At 32.4% G+C, this 24,519-nt stretch overlaps 2 protein-coding genes across 5 annotated transcripts; one reads left to right on the top strand and one right to left on the bottom strand.

Annotated features, from left to right (window-relative positions):
• Positions 1–1,157: 1,157 nt before the first annotated feature.
• On the top strand, positions 1,158–23,663 carry Dhc93AB (Dynein heavy chain at 93AB). Its single transcript, XM_070635807.1, has 43 exons — positions 1,158–1,400; positions 1,462–1,633; positions 1,695–1,719; positions 1,788–1,817; positions 1,891–2,119; positions 7,961–7,997; positions 8,118–8,175; positions 8,247–8,432; positions 8,494–8,731; positions 8,791–9,098; positions 9,159–9,240; positions 9,298–9,367; positions 9,420–9,930; positions 10,025–10,368; positions 10,433–10,716; positions 10,773–11,818; positions 11,872–11,913; positions 11,971–12,201; positions 12,675–12,871; positions 12,979–14,202; positions 14,264–14,567; positions 14,635–14,700; positions 14,761–14,955; positions 15,007–15,667; positions 15,726–15,979; positions 16,043–16,583; positions 16,644–17,323; positions 17,379–17,651; positions 17,713–17,980; positions 18,036–18,123; positions 18,182–18,226; positions 18,466–19,262; positions 19,322–19,548; positions 19,605–19,699; positions 19,757–20,060; positions 20,118–21,129; positions 21,209–21,395; positions 21,478–22,118; positions 22,177–22,233; positions 22,296–22,326; positions 22,385–22,420; positions 22,480–22,957; positions 23,018–23,663. The coding sequence occupies exons 1-43, from the start codon at positions 1,160–1,162 to the stop codon at positions 23,633–23,635; spliced, it is 13,413 nt and encodes a 4,470-aa protein (XP_070491908.1). The 5' UTR covers positions 1,158–1,159; the 3' UTR covers positions 23,636–23,663.
• Klc (kinesin light chain) lies at positions 3,500–7,768 on the bottom strand. Of its 4 annotated transcripts, none has more exons than XM_070635805.1 (7): positions 7,617–7,768; positions 6,539–6,749; positions 5,907–6,446; positions 5,595–5,846; positions 5,300–5,527; positions 4,229–4,432; positions 3,500–4,145 (listed from the first exon to the last, which is right to left on the bottom strand). In XM_070635805.1, exons 2-7 carry the CDS (start codon positions 6,722–6,724, stop codon positions 4,005–4,007), a joined length of 1,551 nt encoding a protein of 516 aa, XP_070491906.1. In that variant the 5' UTR covers positions 6,725–6,749; positions 7,617–7,768; the 3' UTR covers positions 3,500–4,004. The 4 variants fall into 4 exon arrangements, with proteins under 4 accessions (XP_070491906.1, XP_070491907.1, XP_070491905.1 ...); XM_070635806.1 differs by lacking the exon at positions 7,617–7,768 and adding an exon at positions 7,471–7,488; XM_070635804.1 differs by lacking the exon at positions 7,617–7,768 and adding an exon at positions 7,005–7,280.
• Positions 23,664–24,519: the final 856 nt, after the last annotated feature.

The raw sequence follows: 24,519 nt of genomic DNA, 5'->3' as shown, positions 1-24,519 counted from the left end.
GTGAAATTTTCAGGACTTATTTAGTCTTTTTGAGGATATCACAAAACAAAGTCGTGATCTAATTTTATTTCGAAATTTGTTAATAAAATTAATGTTAATATTTTAAAGTCAAATTAGGCTTGTTATGTGCCTTAATACACGGGACTAATTTTGAATATACACAATAGTAAATATCATTGTAGTAAATGCCTTAAAATTCAATTTTTTTCATCAATCTATGTTACGTAATCATTCAAGTATTAAGCAAATTTATAGGAAATGTGTGCTTATTTCGTGACATGTTTAGTTAATTTAATTAAAAATGATCGTGGAAATATTTTCAAATTGATTTTTCGCACCAAAAAAGCATTTTTGCAAAAAAACTTTCAATTTTTCAACATGGCGTCTCAAGAATCGATCTTTTGTGATTGCATAATGAATAGCAATTTAGTGACGACATGGAATCAAGTTTGGTTTTTGTGAATGGAAAGGATAATTCAATGAGATTTAAGATTTATTTAATTAAATGCCGATTAATGAAGTTTAAGTTAAAAGTTTAAAAAGGAATTCCACTTTCAAGCCTTAACTTTAATCCAAAAGAACAATTCAAAAAGGAATTTAAATGTAGGCTGACTATCTGCTTGATTTCGAAGAAGAATAAAAAAGGTTTTTTTTCTGATATTGAAAATTGTTTGCGTTTTCGTCGAGTAGGATAGACTAAAGACTTAAGTGCTGTACAGGGTCGCAACCAGCAAACCCTAGCAAATTGAAGTTTCTTTTCCAAAAATGGTGGGAATTGCCTCATTAACCCTCTCTGAACACTCCCAGCATCAGGAAGCTGATTCCAAAAAATGTCAATTTCAAACATCTAGTCAGCCTAAAATTTTTAGTGAAAGTTATGAATATTTTCATAATTGTAAATCAATGACAAGTTAATTCATAAATGATCATTCATTGACTGGAAAATTGGGTCATTTCCATAGATACAGATTGCTATGGAAATGCGCAACAGTGTTTGCTGCTCCTAGTGATCAGTTGAAACTTTCAAATGTGTTTGTAAAAGCTTTACACAAATACAGCAACGACAAAATCCACCTGTTGATCATATCCTTACTAATACAAGCACAATTCCTGGAATCTAATAAGAATGCTGTATTTATAGATATAATAATAACTAAACATGGAAGGGACACCACATGATGGACCAGATTTGCGGCTTGATTTTATGGGATCTTTTATACAGAAAACCCTAAAATTGAAACCTGAAAAGTGGCAGCGATTGTTAACATTTGAGGAGCACAAAACAGTCATAAAAGATTTTTTAGATTTATCAAGCGAAATGGTTCTAGTCATACAATTCACACAGTCCGCTCAATTATTGCCAACGATAAAATTCCCCTTGACCCAATTAAAAGCAAAAGGCAAGTTACATTCTAGAAATAGTCACTAAATGGCTGAGATTATTTATTTACATATTCCTAGGTGTCTATTTTGTTAAGCGACTTCCGATTGAAGTTCCGCGTGAAGATTGCGCATTTTGGCTAATTAGTGGAGATTTAGCAACACGTTCAATAGATCAATTATCATGTCTAGTAGATGAAATTTTTGTTCCTTTATTATCCAATACCGATAACCACAAAGGGTGGCCAGAAATGTAAGTAGATGGAATTTAAGATGATAAACATTCTAGAATGAATAACTGTTTACATTCTCAGGGTCGCTCAAGATGTCTTAAAACACGTAAGTATATACATATTGTTTATTTATCATCAAGGTCAACATTACAATATGTATTCTTATTTGAATAGACTCACAGTTTGAAGAGCACTGTATATCAGGTGAATAAACTTCTTTCTTCTTTCACTTCCAATAACATTTACTAAAGAGAATAAAATGATTATTTCAATAAAGGTTCAAGGGCAAGTATCTGGGAAAACAATTCTGCCTAAGCCTGTTGGCGTTGAAAAATGTGTTATTACAGCACGGGAATTACAAACGAATGCAGAATGTTCTGTTGATTTGTACCTAAAATCTGCAATAGAAGGCGTTGTTATAAAATGGGTGACTCAAATTAATGATGTCTTTATGGAAACATCAGCAAGTGCATTTAACAATGGACAAAATCCAACTCCAGCTGTCGGTGAGTGACTGATCATTTATTCAAATTTCTCATGTAGATTGTGCTAGATATGGAAGTAATTCGATTATCAAGTAACAAGATTTAAATAATTTAGATTAGGAAGATTTTTTTTGCATTTAATTTTTTTGCTGCTTTATTTTTCAAAAGGCATTTTTCTCATAATTTCAATGTATTGAAACTGCTTTTCTTTAACTTTTTTTTTATTATTATACAAAGCAATAAAAATTATAAATTGATTGATTAAGGTACTAAATTAATCAGTTAAATAATAAGTATACAAGTAAATAAATGATAGATTTAAAACATAAATCTTTAGATTAAATCATAATTATGCTCATTTCATTAAATTTTTTAGGAAATAGACATCTCCTTTAACGATTTACTCTTTTTTTTAATACATGCACATTGAATTAATTAAAATGAAAATTTTTAATTTCCTTGCAAATTTACTATTGTGCTTTAAGCACGTGCATTTCACTTGTTTAAATTTTAAATTATTAATTAACTGTTAAAAATGCGTCTTATAGAAATGATGGAAAACGTTAAATAATATCCAAGCCCACTTCTGAACTCACTGAACTTCCTGATCTATTCACAAACTTGTCCTACAAGATTGTATCATTCCAAGATCCGATCTTATTTTCTTACAAATCAAGCTTATGTTGATCAAAAATTACAGCAAAAAAAGTTTAAAAACATTTTGGAAGTCCACTGTGACATAGCTATAGAATTCATATTGTCGTCATATTCGATTGTATGAATTTTTGATCAGCATACGCTTAGTTTGAATGAACATTTGTGATACAAGAGTTCAACAGAAATGAGCTTGAATGATCCACGAGTGGAATACAACTAAAGAATAATTTTTTCTGCTTGAATAATGCATGGAACAAAGAGACTTCCGATACATTCGTAAATGTTTTTGATTCATTAACTTAACATTAAAATAATTATAATTATAATAGGTAATAATAATAATAAGTGAAAAACACTTAAATATTGATTTTATTTACTTCATTAACATAAGAAACATACGTGGACCTATTGAGATAAACTAAAGTGTGTGCACAAATTTGTATATTGTCTGTTTCCTTTAAAAATCATTGACAAATAATTTTAAGTACAAAAAATAAACAAAAATGATAAAATTCGATTAATCATAAATTAATTTTGGTGGGGGTGTGAGGGAGAGATTAATAGTGTGTGAGATATATCTACAAATAAGCATGCTAATTGTTAAATTATAACTAAAAATGATATGTGTGCCATAATTCAAAGACCTAAAACAAAGTGTTTGTGAAAGCAAATGGAAGTCGAATTAGCCATTACCATTAAAAAATGAAGAAAAAAAATATTGCACTAAATGAATTAATGTAGATGTACATGTTAATTGCAATTATTTTTATTACATTCTCAAAAAGCGAAATAAGCAACATCAAAGTACAATCTTCATATGCAGACTATTGTGTTAATTTAATTAAATTTACATAATTTTTTAGAAAAATAAATGATTTTTTTTAGTAGTTTTTTGATGTAGCTAATGATAGTTCCACCATTATCAACTGCTGTTGTTATTTCTCACATGCCATGTAGTGGGTTATGGATATCCTCATACTAAGTTTTAAGCAAATCTACATATGTTGTTCATTTTCCATTTTTATTCTTTTTTTAATAAAATTATGCAAGAATAATTTATTTTTTAAAAGAATTAGCAAATGTCGTAAGTAGAATTAATAGCTTGTAGTCAGTAATAATTTTATAGGTATGATAAATAAATATTATGTGATGTGAGAGAGGCTACTGATTATTAATGGATGATCTTTTATTATTTTTTTAGTTTCAAAGCATTTTGTTTATTTTTTTGTAGCTCAAATTATACGACTTTTTATGATTTCGATAAACGACGGTTTGCATCTTCAATGCCTTCATACTGATCATTACCATCACCGCGAATAGTTCGTGATCGTCGTTTATCATCACTCGCCAGTATTTGTGCCACTTTAGCTTGTTTCACTAAGTCTAGCGTCTGAAAAAGTTTAAAATATCAGAAATTTTTTTGTTTGGTGTAGTTTCAGTTGTAGGATTAGAATTATTATTCGGATTTATTACTTCTCGCTTCGATCGCATCGCACAATCCTCCAGTGTCTCGGCCGCTTCATATTTTCCTTGACGTCTATAGAGTGCTCCCAAATTCTTCAAAGTTGTTGTAACAGTCGGTGAATCAACCTTTGCAGCCTTATGCCATCCACCGTACTCTCCGTACGGAGTATTCTCTCTATTGCGATGCTTATTTTCTTCTCGTTCCTCCGCAACCTTATTTTGAAATTGAAATTTATCATCTTTTGTTTTTCATTCGGACAATATTTTTTCTCATATTAATTTGCTCAAGCAAAAAATAAAATCATAAACAATATCAGAGTGTGCCAACAGAAATTTAGCACACCCAAGAATAAATATAAACTGATAATCGACTGACTACAAAAAGAATAATCTTTCTAAAACTGACTTCTTCTTGACCGACTCGATGCCTATATTTGGTAAAACAAAATGAACAACGTTTCCATTTTAATGCACTCAATGGCTATCACTTTCAAATATTTTTTTTGTTTTATTTCATAAGTGGGAAAAGGATGGAACGATTCGCCAATTTCAATTTAATTTGAGCTACTTCATAAATTACGATGACAAGCTTGGAGGTCAAAATTTTAATGAATTTAATTAATATTTTTGTCAACAATGTCCATTACCAATATGTGTGATAAACAAAACAACCAAAACACAAGAAAAATAAAGCATCAATTAAACAGCGCAATTTATGAGTTATGCCCCAATTGATATTGTCATATATTATTATTTTATAATAAAAGGAATGAAATTCAGCATCAGGATAGAACACACATCATATGTATTCACAAGGTACAACCATTATCGTGCTTGTAGCTAATTTTGGAAGATATAATATGAATATTTCAAAACACACATGTAGTGCAGTCATGCAATTTTCTCATTTATATAGAAATATATAATGTAGTCATTTCATCATCAGATCTAACTTTGTAAATGATTGATTAAAACGGAAACGTAGTGCATGTATTGAAGTTTGGCTTTTTTGTATTGTACAAGATATGTCTTTTGTTTTTAATTACTCTTAAATTATTTTTCAACCACTTTTTTACGTACCTGCCAAATTGGCTTATTATCACTATCAATAGTGCCAAATTCTCGTTCATGAGCACGTGTCAACACTTGTTTATATAAAATCTCAGCCTCCTTATATTTTCCTTGCTTCAAATAACAACTTGCCAAATTATTCTTTGTTTTTGCTACATTCGGATCATCGGGACCCAACTTATTCTCATAAATTTCTAATGCCCTTTGATAATATAATTCGACTTCTTCATATTTGCCCTAAAGTAAAAATAAATGAAAGAGGATTAGTCATTTTGTTATTTTATGAGTCATATAATAATGGTACCTGATTCTGACATAGCAATGCCAAATTATTTAATTGTTTTGCAACATCTGGATGATCTTTACCCAAAACCTTTTCACGAATTTCAAGTGCACGTTTACATAAAGGTTCGGCGTCCTTGTATTTGCCACGCTTTCCATATAAAACTGCTAAATTATTTAATGTCGCAGCGACAGCTGGATGATTTTCTCCCAACGTTTTCTCGCGAATAGTGAGAGCATCATTCAATAAATTAGCGGCTTCCTTATATTTATTCTAAAAGTAAATTAATATTGTTAAAATCATTGTCTAGACTTTTCATTCAATTAGTCATACTTGATCACGATAAACTAAAGCAAGAATATTCAACATCGTTGCAACATCTGGGTGATCATGTCCACTCGTTTTCTCTAAATCTTCGAGGGCTTGCTTGCAAAGTGGCACTGCCACTTCATATCGTCCTTGTGATGCATATTGAATCACAAGATTGTGCAATGTTCGTAGACGTGCTGGAATTTCGTAACCTGCATTTGCTTGATTTGCAAATTGACTTGGAGGCGTAGGCGACATATTATTTCTCTCTTCTTGTTCATCTTCTGGAAATAATTCAACGACAGGATCAGATCTTGACTTTTCATTTTCATTGATCTCATCTTGATTCTCATCATATTTTCTAACTGATTGCATAAAATCTAAATGCTTCTTTTCTTCTTCTAATTGTGCCACCATCTGTTCAGATGTTTGAAGTTTTTGTTGCGTATTTGCAAGCTCATCTCTAAGCCATGCATTTTCTTGACAAAGTCGCCGAACTTGTGTTCTCAATTTCTGTTTCTCTGCTTCTATATTTTGTAAATGGGACGCTAACACTACGATGACCTGAAATTCGTATGCATAAAAGGTACACAATAAGTAATTAAGCAAAAAAGCAAATAATAATCATAAAAGGATGAATATGAAATGAGACATACCTGAGCTTCACCCAAACCCAATTCAATATTTTCAATATTCTTCTGTATTATATCTATCTTATCTGGATCTTTTTTTCCTTCCGTTAGACCAGACATAATAGACATGTGCTCATGTCGAAGAGCTTCAAGACCCTGCAGAACGGTCTTGGTATTCGTCACAATCTCCTCTTGTGTCATTTGAGTCATTTTGCCAATGTTTTCAATTTTCTTCCTAATATGAACAGAAAGACGGAAATGAGAAAATAATCGCATAGTACATTCATAGAACAAAAGATTAATTTTTCGCCGTCACTGAATTATGTTTTTGTGAGATCAATATTCATCATAACAACGGGTCTTTCGATAAATGAAAAGAAAACTTCCAATGCAACCATAAAAATACGTAGTATAATAATAAAAAAAGAACACAATAATCGATTTTTTTCTTCAGCTTTTAGGTATAATTAAATTGGCGATGAATTCTTACACTCTGTACTCTTTTAATATTTTTGACATATCAAATATTTTATATATGTATGTGAATTAGATTATCTGCTTCCGAACGTCTTATTTATGTATGCTACTACGTTTTGCAAAGCCAATTAGAAAAATTATTGCTTAATTATAGCACAAGAAGCACTTTTGATTATAATACTATGGACGAAATATTTTCATAAAACTTTATTGTAGACACCTCGAATTTATGTTGAGCCTCATTAATTTTATTATATTTTTAAAATATCACAGAGTATCATCCTTATAAATGCATTATTTTTAAAAGCTAAAGAAGGACTTAATTCCTTCAAAAATAATTGAAAAGTTTTAAAGTCAGACGACACAAATTTAACACTTTGTTGTATAAGCAAAAAAAATCAATGAAAGTTTTATAATTCTGTTATTTTATGCGCATGCTCACTAGAAACGTTTTAATTATATCAAAAAATATGCTAAACCTGCTTATAATAACAGATAAGACTTCATTAATGCACAATATATAATTAAATTTCTATTAAGCTCATTCACGATGATTCATTTCTCATTTTTCACGACTTGGTAATTTCACTTGATGCATTTTTCGTCAAAACTTTCATTTACTTACAAATCACAAAATTAGCCGAAATTTTAAATTTTTTTTACACAAAACACAATTTACAATGACTTGTTACTAATATTACACGATTTTGTCAAAGTTTTAATCAATAAAACGGGCTAAATATTAACAAAAATATTATTCATTTTCCAAAAGCCTTCTTTTACGAAAATAATAAGATTTTTTTTAAAGCGTCGACTTTTTCCACAACGTTGACTTTTACAGAATTTGAATTTTTCCGTTAGCAACTTCCATGCGAAAACAATCTTATTCTTGATTTTTTCTTGCATGCTTAATCTACGCAATCTATCACTAATTAATAATTTTTCATCAATTTTATTATTTTCTTACAGAGATTAATTTTTGGAATAACCGTTTAAAGAATCTTACGTAAGTATTGAACTTTACATGATTATGTAGATAGGCAAGGCTAGCAATTTTTGCCTCGTTTGCGAAACTATTTTTTTTTTATTATCAATAATAATTAGAGACATATTTACGTTATTTCAGATATATTTATGAGCAACTTAGAAATGAACAGATTAAAAGTATGGCACTTATTTTAGAGGTAAGCCTTTCAACTTGATCACGTCTTGCATAAGATCCATTTCCATTAAACTTCTTTTTCGACTCTTTCAGCACACCGATTCAGCATATTTTCCTTGTTTTAAGTCTATGTTTAAGAATGTAGTAACAGCCTTAGCTGAAGCACGTGATATAACGTTATATTTAAGTCCTCTTATGAAGCACTTTTTGCAATTTGAAGATACTGACTTTTCGGAAAGTAAACCATTATTAAAACCCCTGATGCATGTCGTATGTTTGGTAAGATGTAAATCAAAATCATCCATAGATAAATTTCAACTAATCTATTTTCAATCTATAGCTATGGGCTAATTCAAACTATTATCGCACATCTGCAAAATTAATTGTTCTTCTTAAGCAAATATGCAACATGATTATACACCAAGCAAAAAGATTTCTAGATCCTTCATCAATATTCCACAGTGACATTGATGAAGCTATGCAACGTATTTCACAAACTATAAAAATCTTAAAATATTTCCGCACCGTTTTTGATGAGTACAAAGAAAGTTTAGCTCCATTTTTCGGCGAACGTCCAGGTTTGCAACAAAAAAAAATAGGATTATTCAGATTTTTATAAAAATAAATTATTTTACAGTTCAACAGTGGACATTTCATCCGAATGCAGTTTTTGAACGTTTTAATTCCTTTTTGGATCGATTACATACAATCCAGTGGTTCTTCTATACAGTTATAGAATTTTTGAAGCTGGAAAAGGTTGAAATAGGAGGTCTGAAAGGTCGAATTCTAAGTGCAAGGATATCAGCTGTTTCTTTAGAATTTAATCAATGTTTTTCATCATTTGCTTCAAAAACATATGATGTCTTGGATCCAGATGACGAAAGTTTTAAAGGAGATTTTTTAAAGTTCCAGGAAAGGATATTGGAACTTGACATGAAATTAGCTGTAAATGATTTAAAATTTGCTTTTTAAAGTAACTTACTTATGCTGATTATTATTGTTTAGGCTATTTTATGTCAAGCATTTGATGACAGTCATAATTTAGAGAGCGTATTTAAATTGATATCTATAGTTGGAACTGTATTGGGTAAAATAATATGTGTAAACAGGAAAAGTATTAATTCAAACTTTAAATAATTTACAGAGCGTCCAAAAATTAAAGAGGAATTCACATACAAATACCAACAAATTTTAATAATGTTGGATGATGAAATGTGAGTATTATACAATCACATAAAGTATAAGATTCTTATAAATTCTTTTCAGTACTGTTTGCGAATCAATTTATGATAAGCAAATGGCATCATATCGTGCACGAGGATGTATAAATGTAGAACTTCGAGCACCTCCAGTAGCGTCAGCACTTAGATGGGTTCATCAAATATCTTCACGAATAGCAACTCCAATAAAGAGTTTTCAAGCACTTCAACATCCTATTGTACAAACAGAAGATGCACAAATGTTACTTTTACGTTTTAATAACTTAATGGGCAAATTAAGGAAGTTTGAAAAGGATATATTTGAAAAATGGTCTGACAATGTTTCTCAACAAATTGAGAATAATTTGAAAAAGTCACTTTTAGCAAGAGTCGAGAACTCTAAACTTATAACCTTAAATTTTGATCCTGAACTCTCAGCAATTTTAAGAGAAGTTCATTATTTACGATTAATGCATAAAAGTGACGTTCCTAGATGTGCTATTGCTTTTTCTGAGGAACAGGAAACTTACAGAGGATACATTTTAAATTTAGAGAAAAGTGTTGAATGGTACAATAATGTAAGTAATCAATTAGAACAGCTTGTCTTAAACTTTTTTGAGCACGACACACTTAACCTCAAATGTTTAATGTTAATTAAATTTCTATCTTCAGATTTGTCGAAATTGCTCAGAAGTTGAAATCAGACTGATTCAAGCTGAAATAGATTTATCGGACAAATTTGTTGAAAAGGGTTGTTCAGAATTAAATTGGAATTCTGAAAACATAACAGAATATATGCACGATTTAAGAGCACCTGTCGAATGTTTGCATTCTAGAATGGTTCAAATACAAAGTAATTTAAATGAAATTAAAGATGTCATGACATCATGGGCAAAAGCTCCATTATTTGTAAGAAAAGATGGCAAGAAAGAAGCGACATTATGTGTTGAGGAACGACAGGAAAGAACAAACAAACGTTATGCAGAAATACGAAATGTTGCTGTCCGAGTTCATGAGTATGTTGTCAATTCCTATATATATATATATTAATTCAATAATCACGATTTTGTTTTCTTCAAGGTTATTGGAGGAAAATCTACGACTTTTTAAAATGGAAGGGAAAATGAATGAAGATTGTTGGGATGATTATATAGCATATTGTGATGATATTATCCTTAAGAATCTCTTGCACACTGTTGGTGTAAGCATCGCTTATATTGCAGAAAATATGGATCCAGAAAACAATTGTCCACCATTATTCGAGTCAAGACTTGAATTGGAAATTCCAAGAATGATTTTTATTCCGTCCTTAAATCCAAATGACAGTAATTGTTTTAGCATTCTGCTTCATAACTTAGTCAATGGTCAGTTCAAAATAAATTTTCACCAAAATAACTCAATGCTTAATTTTTTTTCGCAGATATACTTCATATGGCAAGCTTAATACCACGATTAAGAAAAGATGTTACTGAAACTTATGAAGAAGTCATCATGAATGATCACGATGTTAAAGAAATGAAGCAGGAAATTTTGTTAAGCGTTGAAAGAGCTGTAGAAGAAGCAACGCAATTTTGTGGAGATTTTGAACGATATTCGTATTTATGGCTTGAAGATAGAGAATACTGTATGGAATTATTTTTAGAATATGGTAGAATTTTGGATCCGGATGAAATTGATATGGTTATGAATAATGATTCTCAAGCTCCAAAACCATGTCCACCAACAATTGAAGCTTTTCGAGAAATGATTGATGGATATGAATCTTTACACACCGAAATTGAAACAATTCAACCAGTTCAAGTTTTCAATGGATTCTTTCAAGTTGATGTTCGACCTTTTAGACAAGCACTTATAAATATTGTAAGGAAATGGGGAAATATGTTTCAAAATCATCTTGTCGATAATGTAACTAACAGTTTGACGAATTTGAGTAATTTCATACATAAAGCAGACCAAGGTCTTCTGCAAATTGTCAATGATTATGATACTTTAGTGTCTATAATGGCATTCCTATTGCAAGTCAAAGAACGTGGTGTTACAACTGACATAATGTTTGAGCCAATGAAAGAAACAATTGATTTATTAAAGTTCTATGACATGGAAATTTCTGAGGAAGTAAATGTCCTATTGCAAGAACTTCCCGAACAATGGAATAATACCAAGAAATTAGCTCAAACAGTAAAACAACAAGTAGCACCATTACAAGCAACAGAAGTTATTGCTATAAGAACTCGTATTGCAAATTTCGATGCACATATTGCAGTTTTTCGTGATATATTCAGGACATACGAATTCTTCAAATTTGATTGCGAGAAGCCTTATGAACTTCTTGATCGAATAAGTGAAGATATATTTAGATTGGAGGGTGAAATGTCAGCAATTAATGATTCTGGAAGTTTATTTGAAGTAAATGTGCCTGAATTCAAACTCCTAAGACAATGTCGTCGTGAATTAAAAATGTTGAAGGTATAGGCGTCTTTGTTAATATTTTCATAACTATTGTAGCATGTCTTTTACAGCAACTCTGGGATTACGTATACATTGTTCAAACATGCATTGAGGTAAGTAATGCAGTTTTAATCTAATGACTATCAATAATATGCTGGAATATCTTTTAGGATTGGAAAACAACACCTTGGAGGAAAATTGATGTTGAGAATATGGACATTGAATGTAAAAAGTTTGCAAAAGATGTTCGTTTACTCGACAAGGAAATGCGTACATGGGACACATATATTCAACTTGAAGCGACTGTTAAGAATATGCTTACAAGTTTGAGGGCTGTTGGAGAACTTCAAAATCCAGCAATTCGTGAACGTCATTGGCATCAACTGATGACATCAACTAAAGTAATTTTTAAATTTTCATTTTCTCTAATAATTTATAATTTTATAGTATCAACAATAGAAAAGTGCATTTCTGTATATAAAACGCTTCACCCGATAGTGCACAAAACCTGTCTGAATGAGAATCATAAAATTATAAAAGAGTTGATACTCAAATACCCAAATATCAACTTTTTATGTTTGTGTAAATACACTTTTCCTTGATTTCCTGTTTTCAGCAATTATCATCTCTTCCGCCTGAATATATAGTAAGTAAGGCTTGGTTATCAAATCATCTTTCATCATTATTATCCCATTCTGTAAAATAACAAAAAAAAAATAATTGAACCTCCTTTAAAAATATAAATATTTAAAATTAAAATATTCATTCGTTGTATATTTAGCATATAGTAATCCTCACATTCACACATTAATTTGTCTCAAGTCATACTCTCAAAAATCTTTTAATTTATAATATTCCTGAAATGATTTCATAGGTCAAGTTTATAATGGACCAAGAAACAACGCTCAGCGAACTGCTTGCATTGAATCTACACGAATGTGAAGAAGAGGTAAAGAATATTGTCGATAAAGCAGTTAAGGAAATGTCGATGGAAAAAATTCTGAGAGATTTGAATACAACATGGAGTGTCATGGAATTCGATAGTGAAATACATCCACGCACTCAATGCAGGTGAGCTTTACAGACATAACATATCTAGCAGGCAATGAGTATGCTCGCCTATAATTGAGCATGCTCTTAGTCTGTTTGGGGATACTACTCAACCGTTTTAATTACAGACTGTTGAAAACATCCGAAGAACTGATTGAAACATTAGAAGAGAATCAAGTAGTCTTGCAAAATCTGATAACATCTAAATTTATTGCACACTTTTTGGGTGATGTCTCAGCATGGCAGAAAAAGTTGATGATGGCTGATTCAGTAATTAGCGTTTGGTTTGAGGTACAGCGTACATGGACCCACTTGGAGAGTATTTTCATGTCTTCAGAAGATATTCGAAAGCAGCTTCCGATTGATTCGGAAAGGTTTGATAAGATTGATCGTGGTTTCAAAGTTTTGATGGAGGAAATGGCAGTGTCTAATAATGTGATCAAAGCAACAAATCGTGAAGGATTATGTGAGAGATTAGAAATACTACAACAGGAACTTGTCCTTTGTGAGAAAGCTCTTGCAGAATATTTAGAAACAAAGCGTTTATTCTTCCCTCGGTTCTATTTTGTGAGCTCTGCTGATTTACTTGACATTTTAAGTATTGGAAACCAACCGAAACTTGTCATGAAGCATTTAACCAAACTGTTCGATTCTATTGCAAAATTAGAATTGGGTAAAAATGAAAATGATGATATCTGTAGTTTAGGAATGTATGCAAAAGATGGAGAATATGTAGTATTTGATGAAAAGTCCGAATGCATTGGAGCTGTTGAAGTTTGGCTGAATAAAATCCAAATAAGAATGAGATCGAGCTTGCGATTTTATATGTCAAATGCCGTTACTAGTTATGAAGAAAAATCTCGAGAACAATGGCTGTTTGACTATCCTGCACAAGTATCATTGTGTGGTACACAAATTTGGTGGACGACAGAAGTAAACATTGCATTCAGTCGCTTAGAAGAAGGTTATGATAATGCTCTTAAAGATTACTATAAAAAGCAAATTTCGCAGCTCTCTACTCTCATTACTTTATTGATTGGAGAGTTGACAAAAGGAGATCGTCAAAAAATTATGACCATTTGTACAGTCGATGTCCATTCCCGAGACGTCGTTAGTCAATTGATTCACACAAAAGTGGAAACAGCATCAGCTTTTCAATGGCAATCTCAATTGAGACATCGATGGGGTGAACCTGAAGGACACTGTTTTGCAAATATTTGTGATGCTCAATTTACATATAGTTATGAGTATCTAGGATGTACTCCTCGATTGGTCATTACGCCACTTACGGATCGTTGTTACATTACATTGACACAAAGCTTGCATTTAATTATGGGTGGTGGACCAGCTGGGTACGTAGTACATTTATTAATTAATTCCTTTTTCAATTATATTGTGTGTATCTATTTAAAGGCCTGCTGGAACTGGAAAAACTGAAACAACTAAAGATTTAGGAAGAGCTCTTGGAATCATGGTCTATGTATTCAATTGTAGTGAACAGATGGATTATAAAAGTTGTGGAAATATTTATAAAGGATTAGCTCAAACAGGAGCCTGGGGATGCTTTGATGAGTTCAATCGAATATCCGTCGAAGTATTGTCTGTAGTGGCTGTACAAGTGAAATCTGTTCAAGACGCCATTCGAGACAAAAAGTCAACATTTAATTTCATGGGTGAAATTATTGCATTGGTTCCAACAGTTGGTATTTTCATTACTGTAAGTTTCAACAAATCAATTCCTAATTAAATGACACAAGATACAGTGATGTACTTATTATTTCCAGATGAATCCCGGTTACGCTGGTCGTACAGAACTTCCAGAGAATTTAAAAGCACTCTTCAGACCCTGTGTAAGTATCAATAAATTTAATCACTGATCACTTCCTTAAACATAATATTTTAAAATCTAGGCTATGGTTGTTCCTGATTTTGAATTGATTTGCGAAATTATGTTGGTCGCTGAGGGATTTCAAGATGCAAGAGTGTTGGCTCGAAAGTTCATTACACTTTATACACTGTGTAAAGAACTTCTTTCAAAACAAGATCATTATGATTGGGGATTGAGAGCTATAAAATCTGTTCTTGTTGTTGCTGGATCCTTAAAGGTAAACTCATTTGTTTCATTAAAAAATTATTTTTAATTAACTTATTTCCAGCGTGGTGACTGTGCAAGACCTGAGGAAGAAGTTCTTATGAGAGCATTGCGAGATTTCAATATTCCAAAAATTGTGACTGATGATATGCCTGTCTTTATTGGGTTGATTGCTGATTTGTTTCCAGCACTTGATGTACCTAGAAAGCGTGATGTTGAATTTGAAAAAGTTGTGAAACAAGCAACGACTGATTTGAAGCTTCAAGCTGAGGATAATTTCGTTCTAAAAGTCGTGCAGTTAGAAGAACTATTTGAAGTCCGTCATTCAGTATTTATTGTGGGAAATGCTGGCACTGGAAAAACTCAAGTTTGGAAAACTCTTTATAAAGCTTACCAAAATATTGGGAAGAAACCAATTTTCAATGACTTGAACCCTAAAGCTGTTACAAATGATGAACTTTTTGGAATTATTAATCCTGCAACACGAGAATGGAAGGATGGACTGTTTTCTGTGATTATGAGAGATCAAGCAGGATTGACAGGTGAAAATCCAAAATGGATTGTACTTGATGGCGATATTGACCCTATGTGGATTGAGTCTTTAAACACTGTTATGGATGATAATCGTGTATTGACTCTTGCTAGTAATGAGCGTATTGCACTGACACCCACAATGAGACTTCTTTTTGAGATCTCTAACCTAAGAACAGCAACTCCTGCTACAGGTAATCCGATTATTACATTTACTTGATTTATTCAACTTTTCTTTTTCCTATCTTTTAGTATCGCGAGCTGGTATTCTTTATATCAACCCTCAGGACTTAGGCTGGAATCCCGCAGTATCATCGTGGATTGAAACTCGAACAATTCCGGCAGAGAAGTCTAACTTGGTCATATTATTCGATAAGTATACACCGGCATGTTTGGAAAGTGTCAGAACTCGATTCAAAAAGATAACACCATTACCCGATATGGCTCATATTCAGTTATTGTGTCATCTTTTAGAATGTCTATTAACACCTTCTAATACTCCAGCTGTAAGTAGATTTTGGCATCATTAACTTTTAAAATGTTTTAATGTTTTTTGCCTGAAATTTTAGGACTGTTCAAAAGAGTGGCATGAGATTTACTTCGTATTTTGTTGTATATGGGCATTTGGAAGCTCTCTTTTCCTTGATCAAATTGTTGACCATAGAGTTGAGTTTAGTAAGTGGTTTATTAATGAGTTCAAAGCTGTCAAGTTTCCCCCACAAGGTACCGTCTTCGACTATTACATCGATCCTGATAATAAGCAAATGGTGCCATGGACTGATCGATTACCTAAATTTGAAATGGATGCAGATCAACCTCTTCAGTCAGTTTTAGTACATACAGTAGAAACAATTCGAGTTAGATTTTTCTTAGATCTTCTCATGGATATTAAACATCCTGTTATGTTGGTTGGAAATGCTGGAGTTGGCAAAACTGTAATCATCAATGATAAACTTCATTCATTGTCAGAGAACTTTGCTGTTACTAACATTCCATTTAACTTCTACACAACATCGGAAATGTTACAAAAGGTTCTAGAGAAACCACTTGAAAAGAAGGCAGGGAGAAATTATGGTCCTCCAGGAACAAAGTCAATGATTTATTTTATTGGTAAGTTTATGAAGTAATCATCAGTCACAGAACATAATGCATTTTGTTAACTTTCGTTAGATGACATGAATATGCCAGAGGTAGATGAATATGGAACAGTTAGTCCTCACACGTTAATTCGACAACATCTTGACTATGGTCATTGGTATGATAGAAATCGTTTGACAATAAAGGATATACATAACTGTCAATACCTATCGTGTATGAATCCAACGAGTGGAAGTTTTACTATCAATCCTAGACTTCAAAGACACTTTGCTGTTTTCGCTACTTGTTTCCCAGGACAAGAGTCTCTGACAACAATTTATTCGTCAATTTTAACACAACATTATGCTAATGCTGAACAGAAATTTAATGGAGCTGTTACAAAAGTGACTCACTCGATTGTCAGTGCATCATTATCACTTCATTCAAAAGTAGCACAAGTATTTCTTCCAACAGCCGTGAAGTTCCATTACATATTTAATTTACGAGACATGAGTAATGTCTATCAAGGATTATTGTTTTCAACAAGTGAATGTTTAACTACAGCATCTGACGTAGTTCGTTTATGGCTTCATGAGTCACATCGTGTATACGGTGACAAATTTACTGATGATAAGGATATTGATGCATTTACAAAAATGCAAACAGATATTGTTAAGAAATCTGTAGAAGAGCTTGACGAATCATTGGTATTTGATAAGCCGAATATATTTTGTCACTTTGCTGGTGGTATTGGTGAACCCAAATATATGCCTGTAAGTTAGACATACATGACTCATTTGGAATGTATTCATTAAACACTTTTCATAGATTTCAGACTGGCAAAATTTAACTAAATTACTACAAGAAGCTCAAGCTGCATATAACGATATTATTGCAACGATGAATCTCGTTCTTTTTGAAGATGCTATGAACTATGTGTGTCGTATTAACAGAATTCTTGAGCTACCAAGAGGTAATGCTTTACTAGTAGGTGTTGGTGGAAGTGGAAAACAGAGTTTGTCTCGTCTAGGAGCATTTATTTCAAGTTTGGAAGTTTCACAGATTCAATTGAAAAAAGGATATGGAATTCCTGATTTAAAGGCAAGATATATCAATTTCTGCGCTGTTGAGTTAAATGACATTAACAAATATTACATTTCAGAAAGAGCTTGCTGGTCTGTATTTAAAATCAGGAATGAAAAACGTAGGAATAATGTTCCTCATGACAGATGCACAGGTTCCAAGTGAACAATTTCTTGTATTGATCAATGATTTATTGGCATCAGGAGAGATTCCAGATTTATTCCCAGATGATGAAGTCGAAAATATTTTGGCAGGAGTTCGAAATGAAGTCAAAGGTGCAGGTTTGGTTGATACAAGAGAAAATTGTTGGAAATTCTTCATTGATCGAGTTCGCAGGCAAATGAAAGGTAAAGGAATTTTATAATTTTCTATAAGATATTTAGTTAACTTCCATAATTTTAGTTGTGTTATGCTTCTCGCCTGTCGGCAGTACATTAAGAGTACGATCCCGAAAATTCCCAGCCATCATCAACTGTACTCAAATCAATTGGTAAAATTTGATTAAAATTCATCATATTCAAATTGCTAAATTCATGTCATTTTTAAAGGTTCCACGAGTGGCCGCAAGAAGCTTTGATTTCGGTTTCAAAAAGGTATTTCGACACAGATCATTCAATATCATTTTCATGTGGTTACTTTACTTACATTTTTAACATTAACAAACATATTTTTATCATCATAAGATGCTTTTACATGCTCATACTATATCGTCATTACTACATGCAAACATCATTGAACACAATGTTATTTTACTATTTCCATCTTATTAAACGTTTTTGTAAGTTAATTAATAAGCAAAGTGCAAAGATTTTAAGTAAATTTTGCCTTTCAGTTTCCTTCAAGAACTTGAAATACTTCCATATGAATACAAAGAAACGGTTGCACGTTTCATGTCATATGCACATACATCAGTCAATTCAATGTCAAGAGTGTATTTACAAAACGAAAGACGATACAATTATACAACACCAAAATCATACTTGGAACAAATCAGTTTATATGGTAAGCTTCTTACTCAAAAATTCAATGAACTACGTAAGAAAGTTGGACGTCTTGAAAATGGTCTTGATAAGTTGAGATCTACGGCAGCACAAGTTGATGAATTAAAATCTAAGCTTGCTGTTCAAGAAATTGAGTTAAAAGAAAAGAATGAAGCTGCTGACGAGCTTATTAAAATTGTTGGATATGAAACAACAAAAGTTCAAAATGAGAAAGCCATTGCCGATGAAGAAGAAAAGAAGGTTGGCTTCATAGCAGAAGAAGTCTCAAAGAAGCAACGAGATTGTGAAGAGGATTTGGTTAAAGCTGAACCTGCACTTTCAGCTGCGCAGGAAGCTTTGAACACCTTAAACAAAGCAAACTTGACTGAATTGAAAAGTTTTGGAAGTCCACCAGGCACTGTTACAAACGTTACTTCAGCTGTGATGGTGTTGTTGGCACCAAAAGGAAAAGTTCCAAAAGATCGTTCATGGAAAGCTGGAAAGATCATGATGGCTAAAGTTGATGCATTTTTAGACGCTCTTATAAATTATGACAAAGAAAACATTCATCCAGAGGTCATAAAAGCAATTCAACCTTATTTAAAAAATCCAGAATTTGAACCGGATTTCGTAAGATCTAAATCAGCAGGTATTTGAATATTTTAGTGAAGTTTAAAATATTTAATTATAATTCAAATTAATTTTTAGCCGCTGCCGGTCTTTGTGCTTGGGTAATCAATATTATCAAGTTCTATGAAGTTTATTGCGATGTGGAGCCTAAAAGAAGAGCTTTAGAGGCCGCCAACCAGGAATTGGCAAATGCTCAAGATAAACTTACTGTCATTACACAAAAGGTTGTCTCGTTAGAGGAACAACTTGCAAGATTAACGGCAGATTTCGAGAAAGCTACTGCTGATAAATTAAGATGTCAACAGGTATAACAAATGTTATTTCCATAGATTTTTAACATTCAGTAAAACAAACATTTTAGGAAGCCGATGCGACACAAGCTACAATTCAACTTGCTAATAGACTCGTAGGAGGTTTGGCTTCAGAAAATGTCAGATGGGCTGAAGCTGTTGCTGAGTAAATAAAATTATGTCCAATTACTATTGAATTAAGTAATTCTTATTCTCTTTAAAGATTTATGCAACAAGGAACTACATTACCTGGAGACATTTTACTTGTCACTGCTTTTATTTCCTATGTCGGCTGCTTTACTAAAGCCTTTAGAAATGATCTTTTGACAAAAATGTGGTTGCCTCATATAAGAGCATTAGAACCAGCTATACCAATTAATGACAGTGTGGATATCCTTAAAATGTTAACAGATGAAGCTACTGTTGCTCATTGGTTCAATGAAGGTCTTCCATCAGATAGAATGTCAACGGAGAATGCTACTATACTTACCAATTCTGATCGTTGGCCACTCATGATTGATCCACAGGTAATTTGTTCTTATTCGTTTAAATTTCGATACTAAAAATTAATTAAATAATGACAGCTTCAAGGATTAAAGTGGATTAAGCAAAAGTATGGTGATCAATTAAAAGTCATCAGATTAGGACAAAAGGGTTACTTAGAGGTGATTGAACAAGCATTAATTAAAGGGTCAACTGTACTAATTGAAAGCATTGACGAAAACATCGACCCTGTTCTTGATCCATTGCTTGGAAGAAACTTGATAAAGAAAGGAAAAGCAATCAAGATTGGTGACAAAGAAGTGGAATTTAATTCCAATTTTCGATTGATTCTTCAAACAAAGCTGGCAAATCCACATTATAAACCTGAAATGCAAGCTCAAACAACGCTTATTAATTTCACAGTAACTAGAGATGGTCTAGAAGACCAATTATTGGCAGAGGTTGTAAAAGCAGAAAGACCTGATTTGGAAGAGTTAAAAGCAGATTTGACGAAACAACAAAACGATTTCAAAATTATGCTTAATGGCCTTGAAGATGATTTGCTTAGCCGTTTATCGTCAGCAGGCGAAAATATTTTAGCAGATACAGCTCTTGTTGAAAATTTGGAGACCACAAAGAAAACGGCAGCTGAAATTGAAGAGAAAGTAGCCGAAGGAAAAATCACGTCTCAAGAAATTGATGTTGCACGTGAGATTTATAGACCTGCAGCTGCACGGGCTAGTTTATTGTATTTCATTCTTAATGATTTGAATGCCATAAATCCAATATACCAATTTTCATTGAAAGCATTTAGTGTTGTGTTTCAAAACGCAATAATAAAGGCAGAGTTTACAGGACAAGAGACTGTCCACGAACGAGTCATAAAATTAATTGATTGTATCACTTTTCAAGTCTTCCAATACACAACAAGAGGCTTATTTGAATGTGATAAGTTGATTTTTTCGTCTCAAATGGCATTCCAAATTCTTCTTGCATCTGAAGAAATATCAAGTATGGAACTTGATTTTCTATTACGTTTTCCCATAAAACCACACGTCACATCTCCAGTTGATTTCATTTCAAATTATGCATGGGGAGGAATATGTTCTTTAGGTTTGGCATTTGAAATATATTACAAGATCCCAGACACGAGTTTCTTATTTAATCATTTTTGTTTATCATGTAATTTTAGCTGCAAAGGAAGAATTCCGAAATTTAGATAGAGATATTGAAAATCAAGCAAAGAGATGGAAGAAAATTATCGAGTCTGAATGTCCAGAAAAGGAAAAATTCCCTCAGGAATGGAAAAATAAAACGGCTTTGCAAAGATTATGCATGATGAGGGCATTGAGGCCGGATCGTATGTGTTATGCGCTTACGTAAGCAATATATTCTATTTTTATCTTATTGGATATATGAACAGTGAATATGAATCAATTGATTTTCTTTTCTAATTTAAAGTGATTTTATTGAGGAGAAGTTGGGATCGAAATATGTCAAAAATAGAACGATGGAATTCTCCAAATCGTTTGAAGAAGCAAGTCCAAGTACATCAATATTCTTCATATTATCTCCTGGTGTTAATCCATTAAAGGATGTTGAAGCTTTAGGAAAATTAATGGGATATACGGAAGATAATGGCAATTTTCATAATGTATCTTTGGGTCAAGGTCAAGAAATTGTCGCAGAAGTTGCTATGGACGAAGGTGCTCAAAATGGACATTGGGTTATTTTACAGAATATCCATTTAGTCAGAAGATGGTTGCCAGCACTTGAGAAAAAGCTTGAATATTATTCAGAAGGCTCACATGAGAACTATCGAGTCTTCATTAGTGCCGAACCAGCAGCAACTGCTTCCGCTCATATTATACCACAGGGTATTTTAGAATCTTCGATTAAAATTACGAATGAACCACCTACTGGAATCAAAGCCAATATTCACAAGGCCCTCGATAACTTCTCTCAAGAAACACTAGAAATGTGTGGTAAAGAAGCTGAATTTAAAGTCATTCTGTTTTCGTTGTGCTACTTCCATGCTGTTGTTGCTGAAAGACGAAAGTTTGGTCCACAAGGCTGGAATAAAATCTATCCTTTCAACGTTGGTATGTGTATAATATTTAGTATATCCAATAGCTATTGATTATCTTTTAAACATTATAGGTGATTTGAACATAAGTGTGTCTGTTCTGTACAACTATTTGGAGGCAAATGCAAAAGGTATTGATTAATTGAGTAACTATTTGTTGAAGTAATTAACATTGATTTATTTTTGCCACTAGTACCATGGGAAGATTTACGATACCTTTTTGGGTAAGCATTTTTTTAAATTATGAAATTCATTATTTAATTCATAATTCTGTTTCTGTAGAGAAATTATGTATGGTGGACATATAACTGATGATTGGTAAGTTTCAAAATAATTTAAATATGGATATACGTAACTCAACAATTCTATTTGCATAGGGACCGACGTTTGTGCATCACATATTTAGAAGAGTACATGCAATCTGATTTAGTTGATGGAGAATTATATCTTGCACCTAATTTCCCAGCTCCACCCAACACAGATTATTTAGGATATCACAACTATATTGATGAAATGATGCCAGCTGAAAGTCCATATCTTTATGGTCTTCATCCTAATGCTGAAATTGGTTTCTTAACAACAACAAGTGAAAATCTTTTCAGAACAGTTTTTGAGATGCAGCCAAGAGATGCTGGTGCTTCGGGTGGAACTACAGTGACAAGAGAAGATAAAGTCAAACAAGTTTTAGATGAAATCCTTGAAAAATTACCTGAGGAATTTAATATGACTGAAATCATGGGAAAAGTAGAAGAACGTACACCTTATGTCATTGTTGCTTTTCAAGAGTGCGAAAGAATGAATTATTTAACATGTGAAATCAAAAGAAGCTTAAAGGAATTAGATTTGGGATTGAAGGTAATGTTATTGCTGTTTATATCTCAGACTTCCTTTAATTGTTTTTAATATTATGTACAGGGTGAATTGACTATTACAAGTGATATGGAACAATTAGAAAATTCATTGTTCTTAGATCAAGTTCCAATAATATGGGCAGCACGTGCATATCCATCACTGCTCGGTTTGTCAGCATGGTTCAATGATCTGGTCTTACGTTTAAGAGAATTAGAGGCATGGTCTAGTGATTTTGTTCTTCCCATTTGCGTTTGGCTTGCAGGATTCTTCAATCCACAATCGTTATTAACTGCAATTATGCAGTCGACAGCAAGGAGATTTGAATTGCCTTTAGATAAAATGTGTCTTTATTGCGATGTTATGAAGAAACAGAAAGAAGATTTTACATCTGTTCCAAGAGATGGTGCTTATATTCATGGAATATTTATGGAAGGAGCTAGATGGGATATAGGGCAAGGAGTCATTGCTGATTCTAAATTGAAGGAACTTTATCCATCATTGCCTGTAATAAACATCAGAGCCATTACACAAGATAAGCAAGATAATAGAAATATGTATGAATGTCCCGTGTATAAAACACGTCAAAGAGGTCCTACATACATTTGGACATTCAATTTAAAGACAAAAGATAAACCAGCAAAATGGGTTTTGGCAGGCGTCGCCTTATTGCTTCAAACTTAAGCATTCAAACTATATTTAATGTTACATAAAAAAATTACTCATCTGAAAAATGTTTGCATAAATTTGGCAAAGTTTTCCTTTGTGGCAAAATTATGCCATCCGTAGTAAAAAAAGAATGGTCAGAGAAGTAGAAGGACAAATATAACCCGATTAGCACACATTCAAATGTTGGCACCACAGCGACGAGACGACAGTATACTAAGAATCCCTCAGATTCAAATGACTGTCAATTAGCAAATTAGAATGTTTTCGCCAAGTGGCTGCAACATTTCAATATGTCCCGATCAGGTAAGATAGTAGTCTTTTGAGCAACACTGACAGTGGTCAATAAGATACAAAATAATACTAAGGTAAAGAGTTGGTCTGAAATTTTATGAACGATACGCTTTGGGAGGTTGACCATTTCCGAGTCCAAAGCTGTAGGAAGAGAATGCTGACCATACACTCCTTGATTTTGCGTCTAACATACTAAAGCTACATAATCTTTATCAAGTGTTAGCAATAATCATGACATTTGGTTTAATTTTACCACAAAGGAAAGTTAGAAAATTAAATCATCAATTTGCAGACTATTCCCATGCTATAATCTTATTATTGTCCAAAAAAAATTTAAAATTCTAATGAAATAAAACATTCGTAATTTTTTGCACCTCATCCCATTCAGCACATGAGAAAAAAAAAAAACATCTTGAGAAACTCTTTTATTTTAAAACAAAAAAAAAAGATATTGAAAAGAGACATGAGACTCTTTTGAAAGAATCAACGACCTATTCAAATTTTCAGAACAAAATGTGTTATTAATTGAGCTGAAAAGCAATACTATAGTTATTGGCGCCACCATTTAGACATAAATCATCGACATCGTACAGAAAGTGTTGAGACAA

Source organism: Chironomus tepperi, unplaced genomic scaffold, assembly GCF_022539635.2.
Source record: "Chironomus tepperi strain 1889 unplaced genomic scaffold, CSIRO-AGI_Ctep_v1 contig_100, whole genome shotgun sequence".
Taxonomy (NCBI): Eukaryota; Metazoa; Arthropoda; class Insecta; order Diptera; family Chironomidae; genus Chironomus; species Chironomus tepperi.
This window is presented reverse-complemented; position numbering and strand designations above follow the sequence as displayed.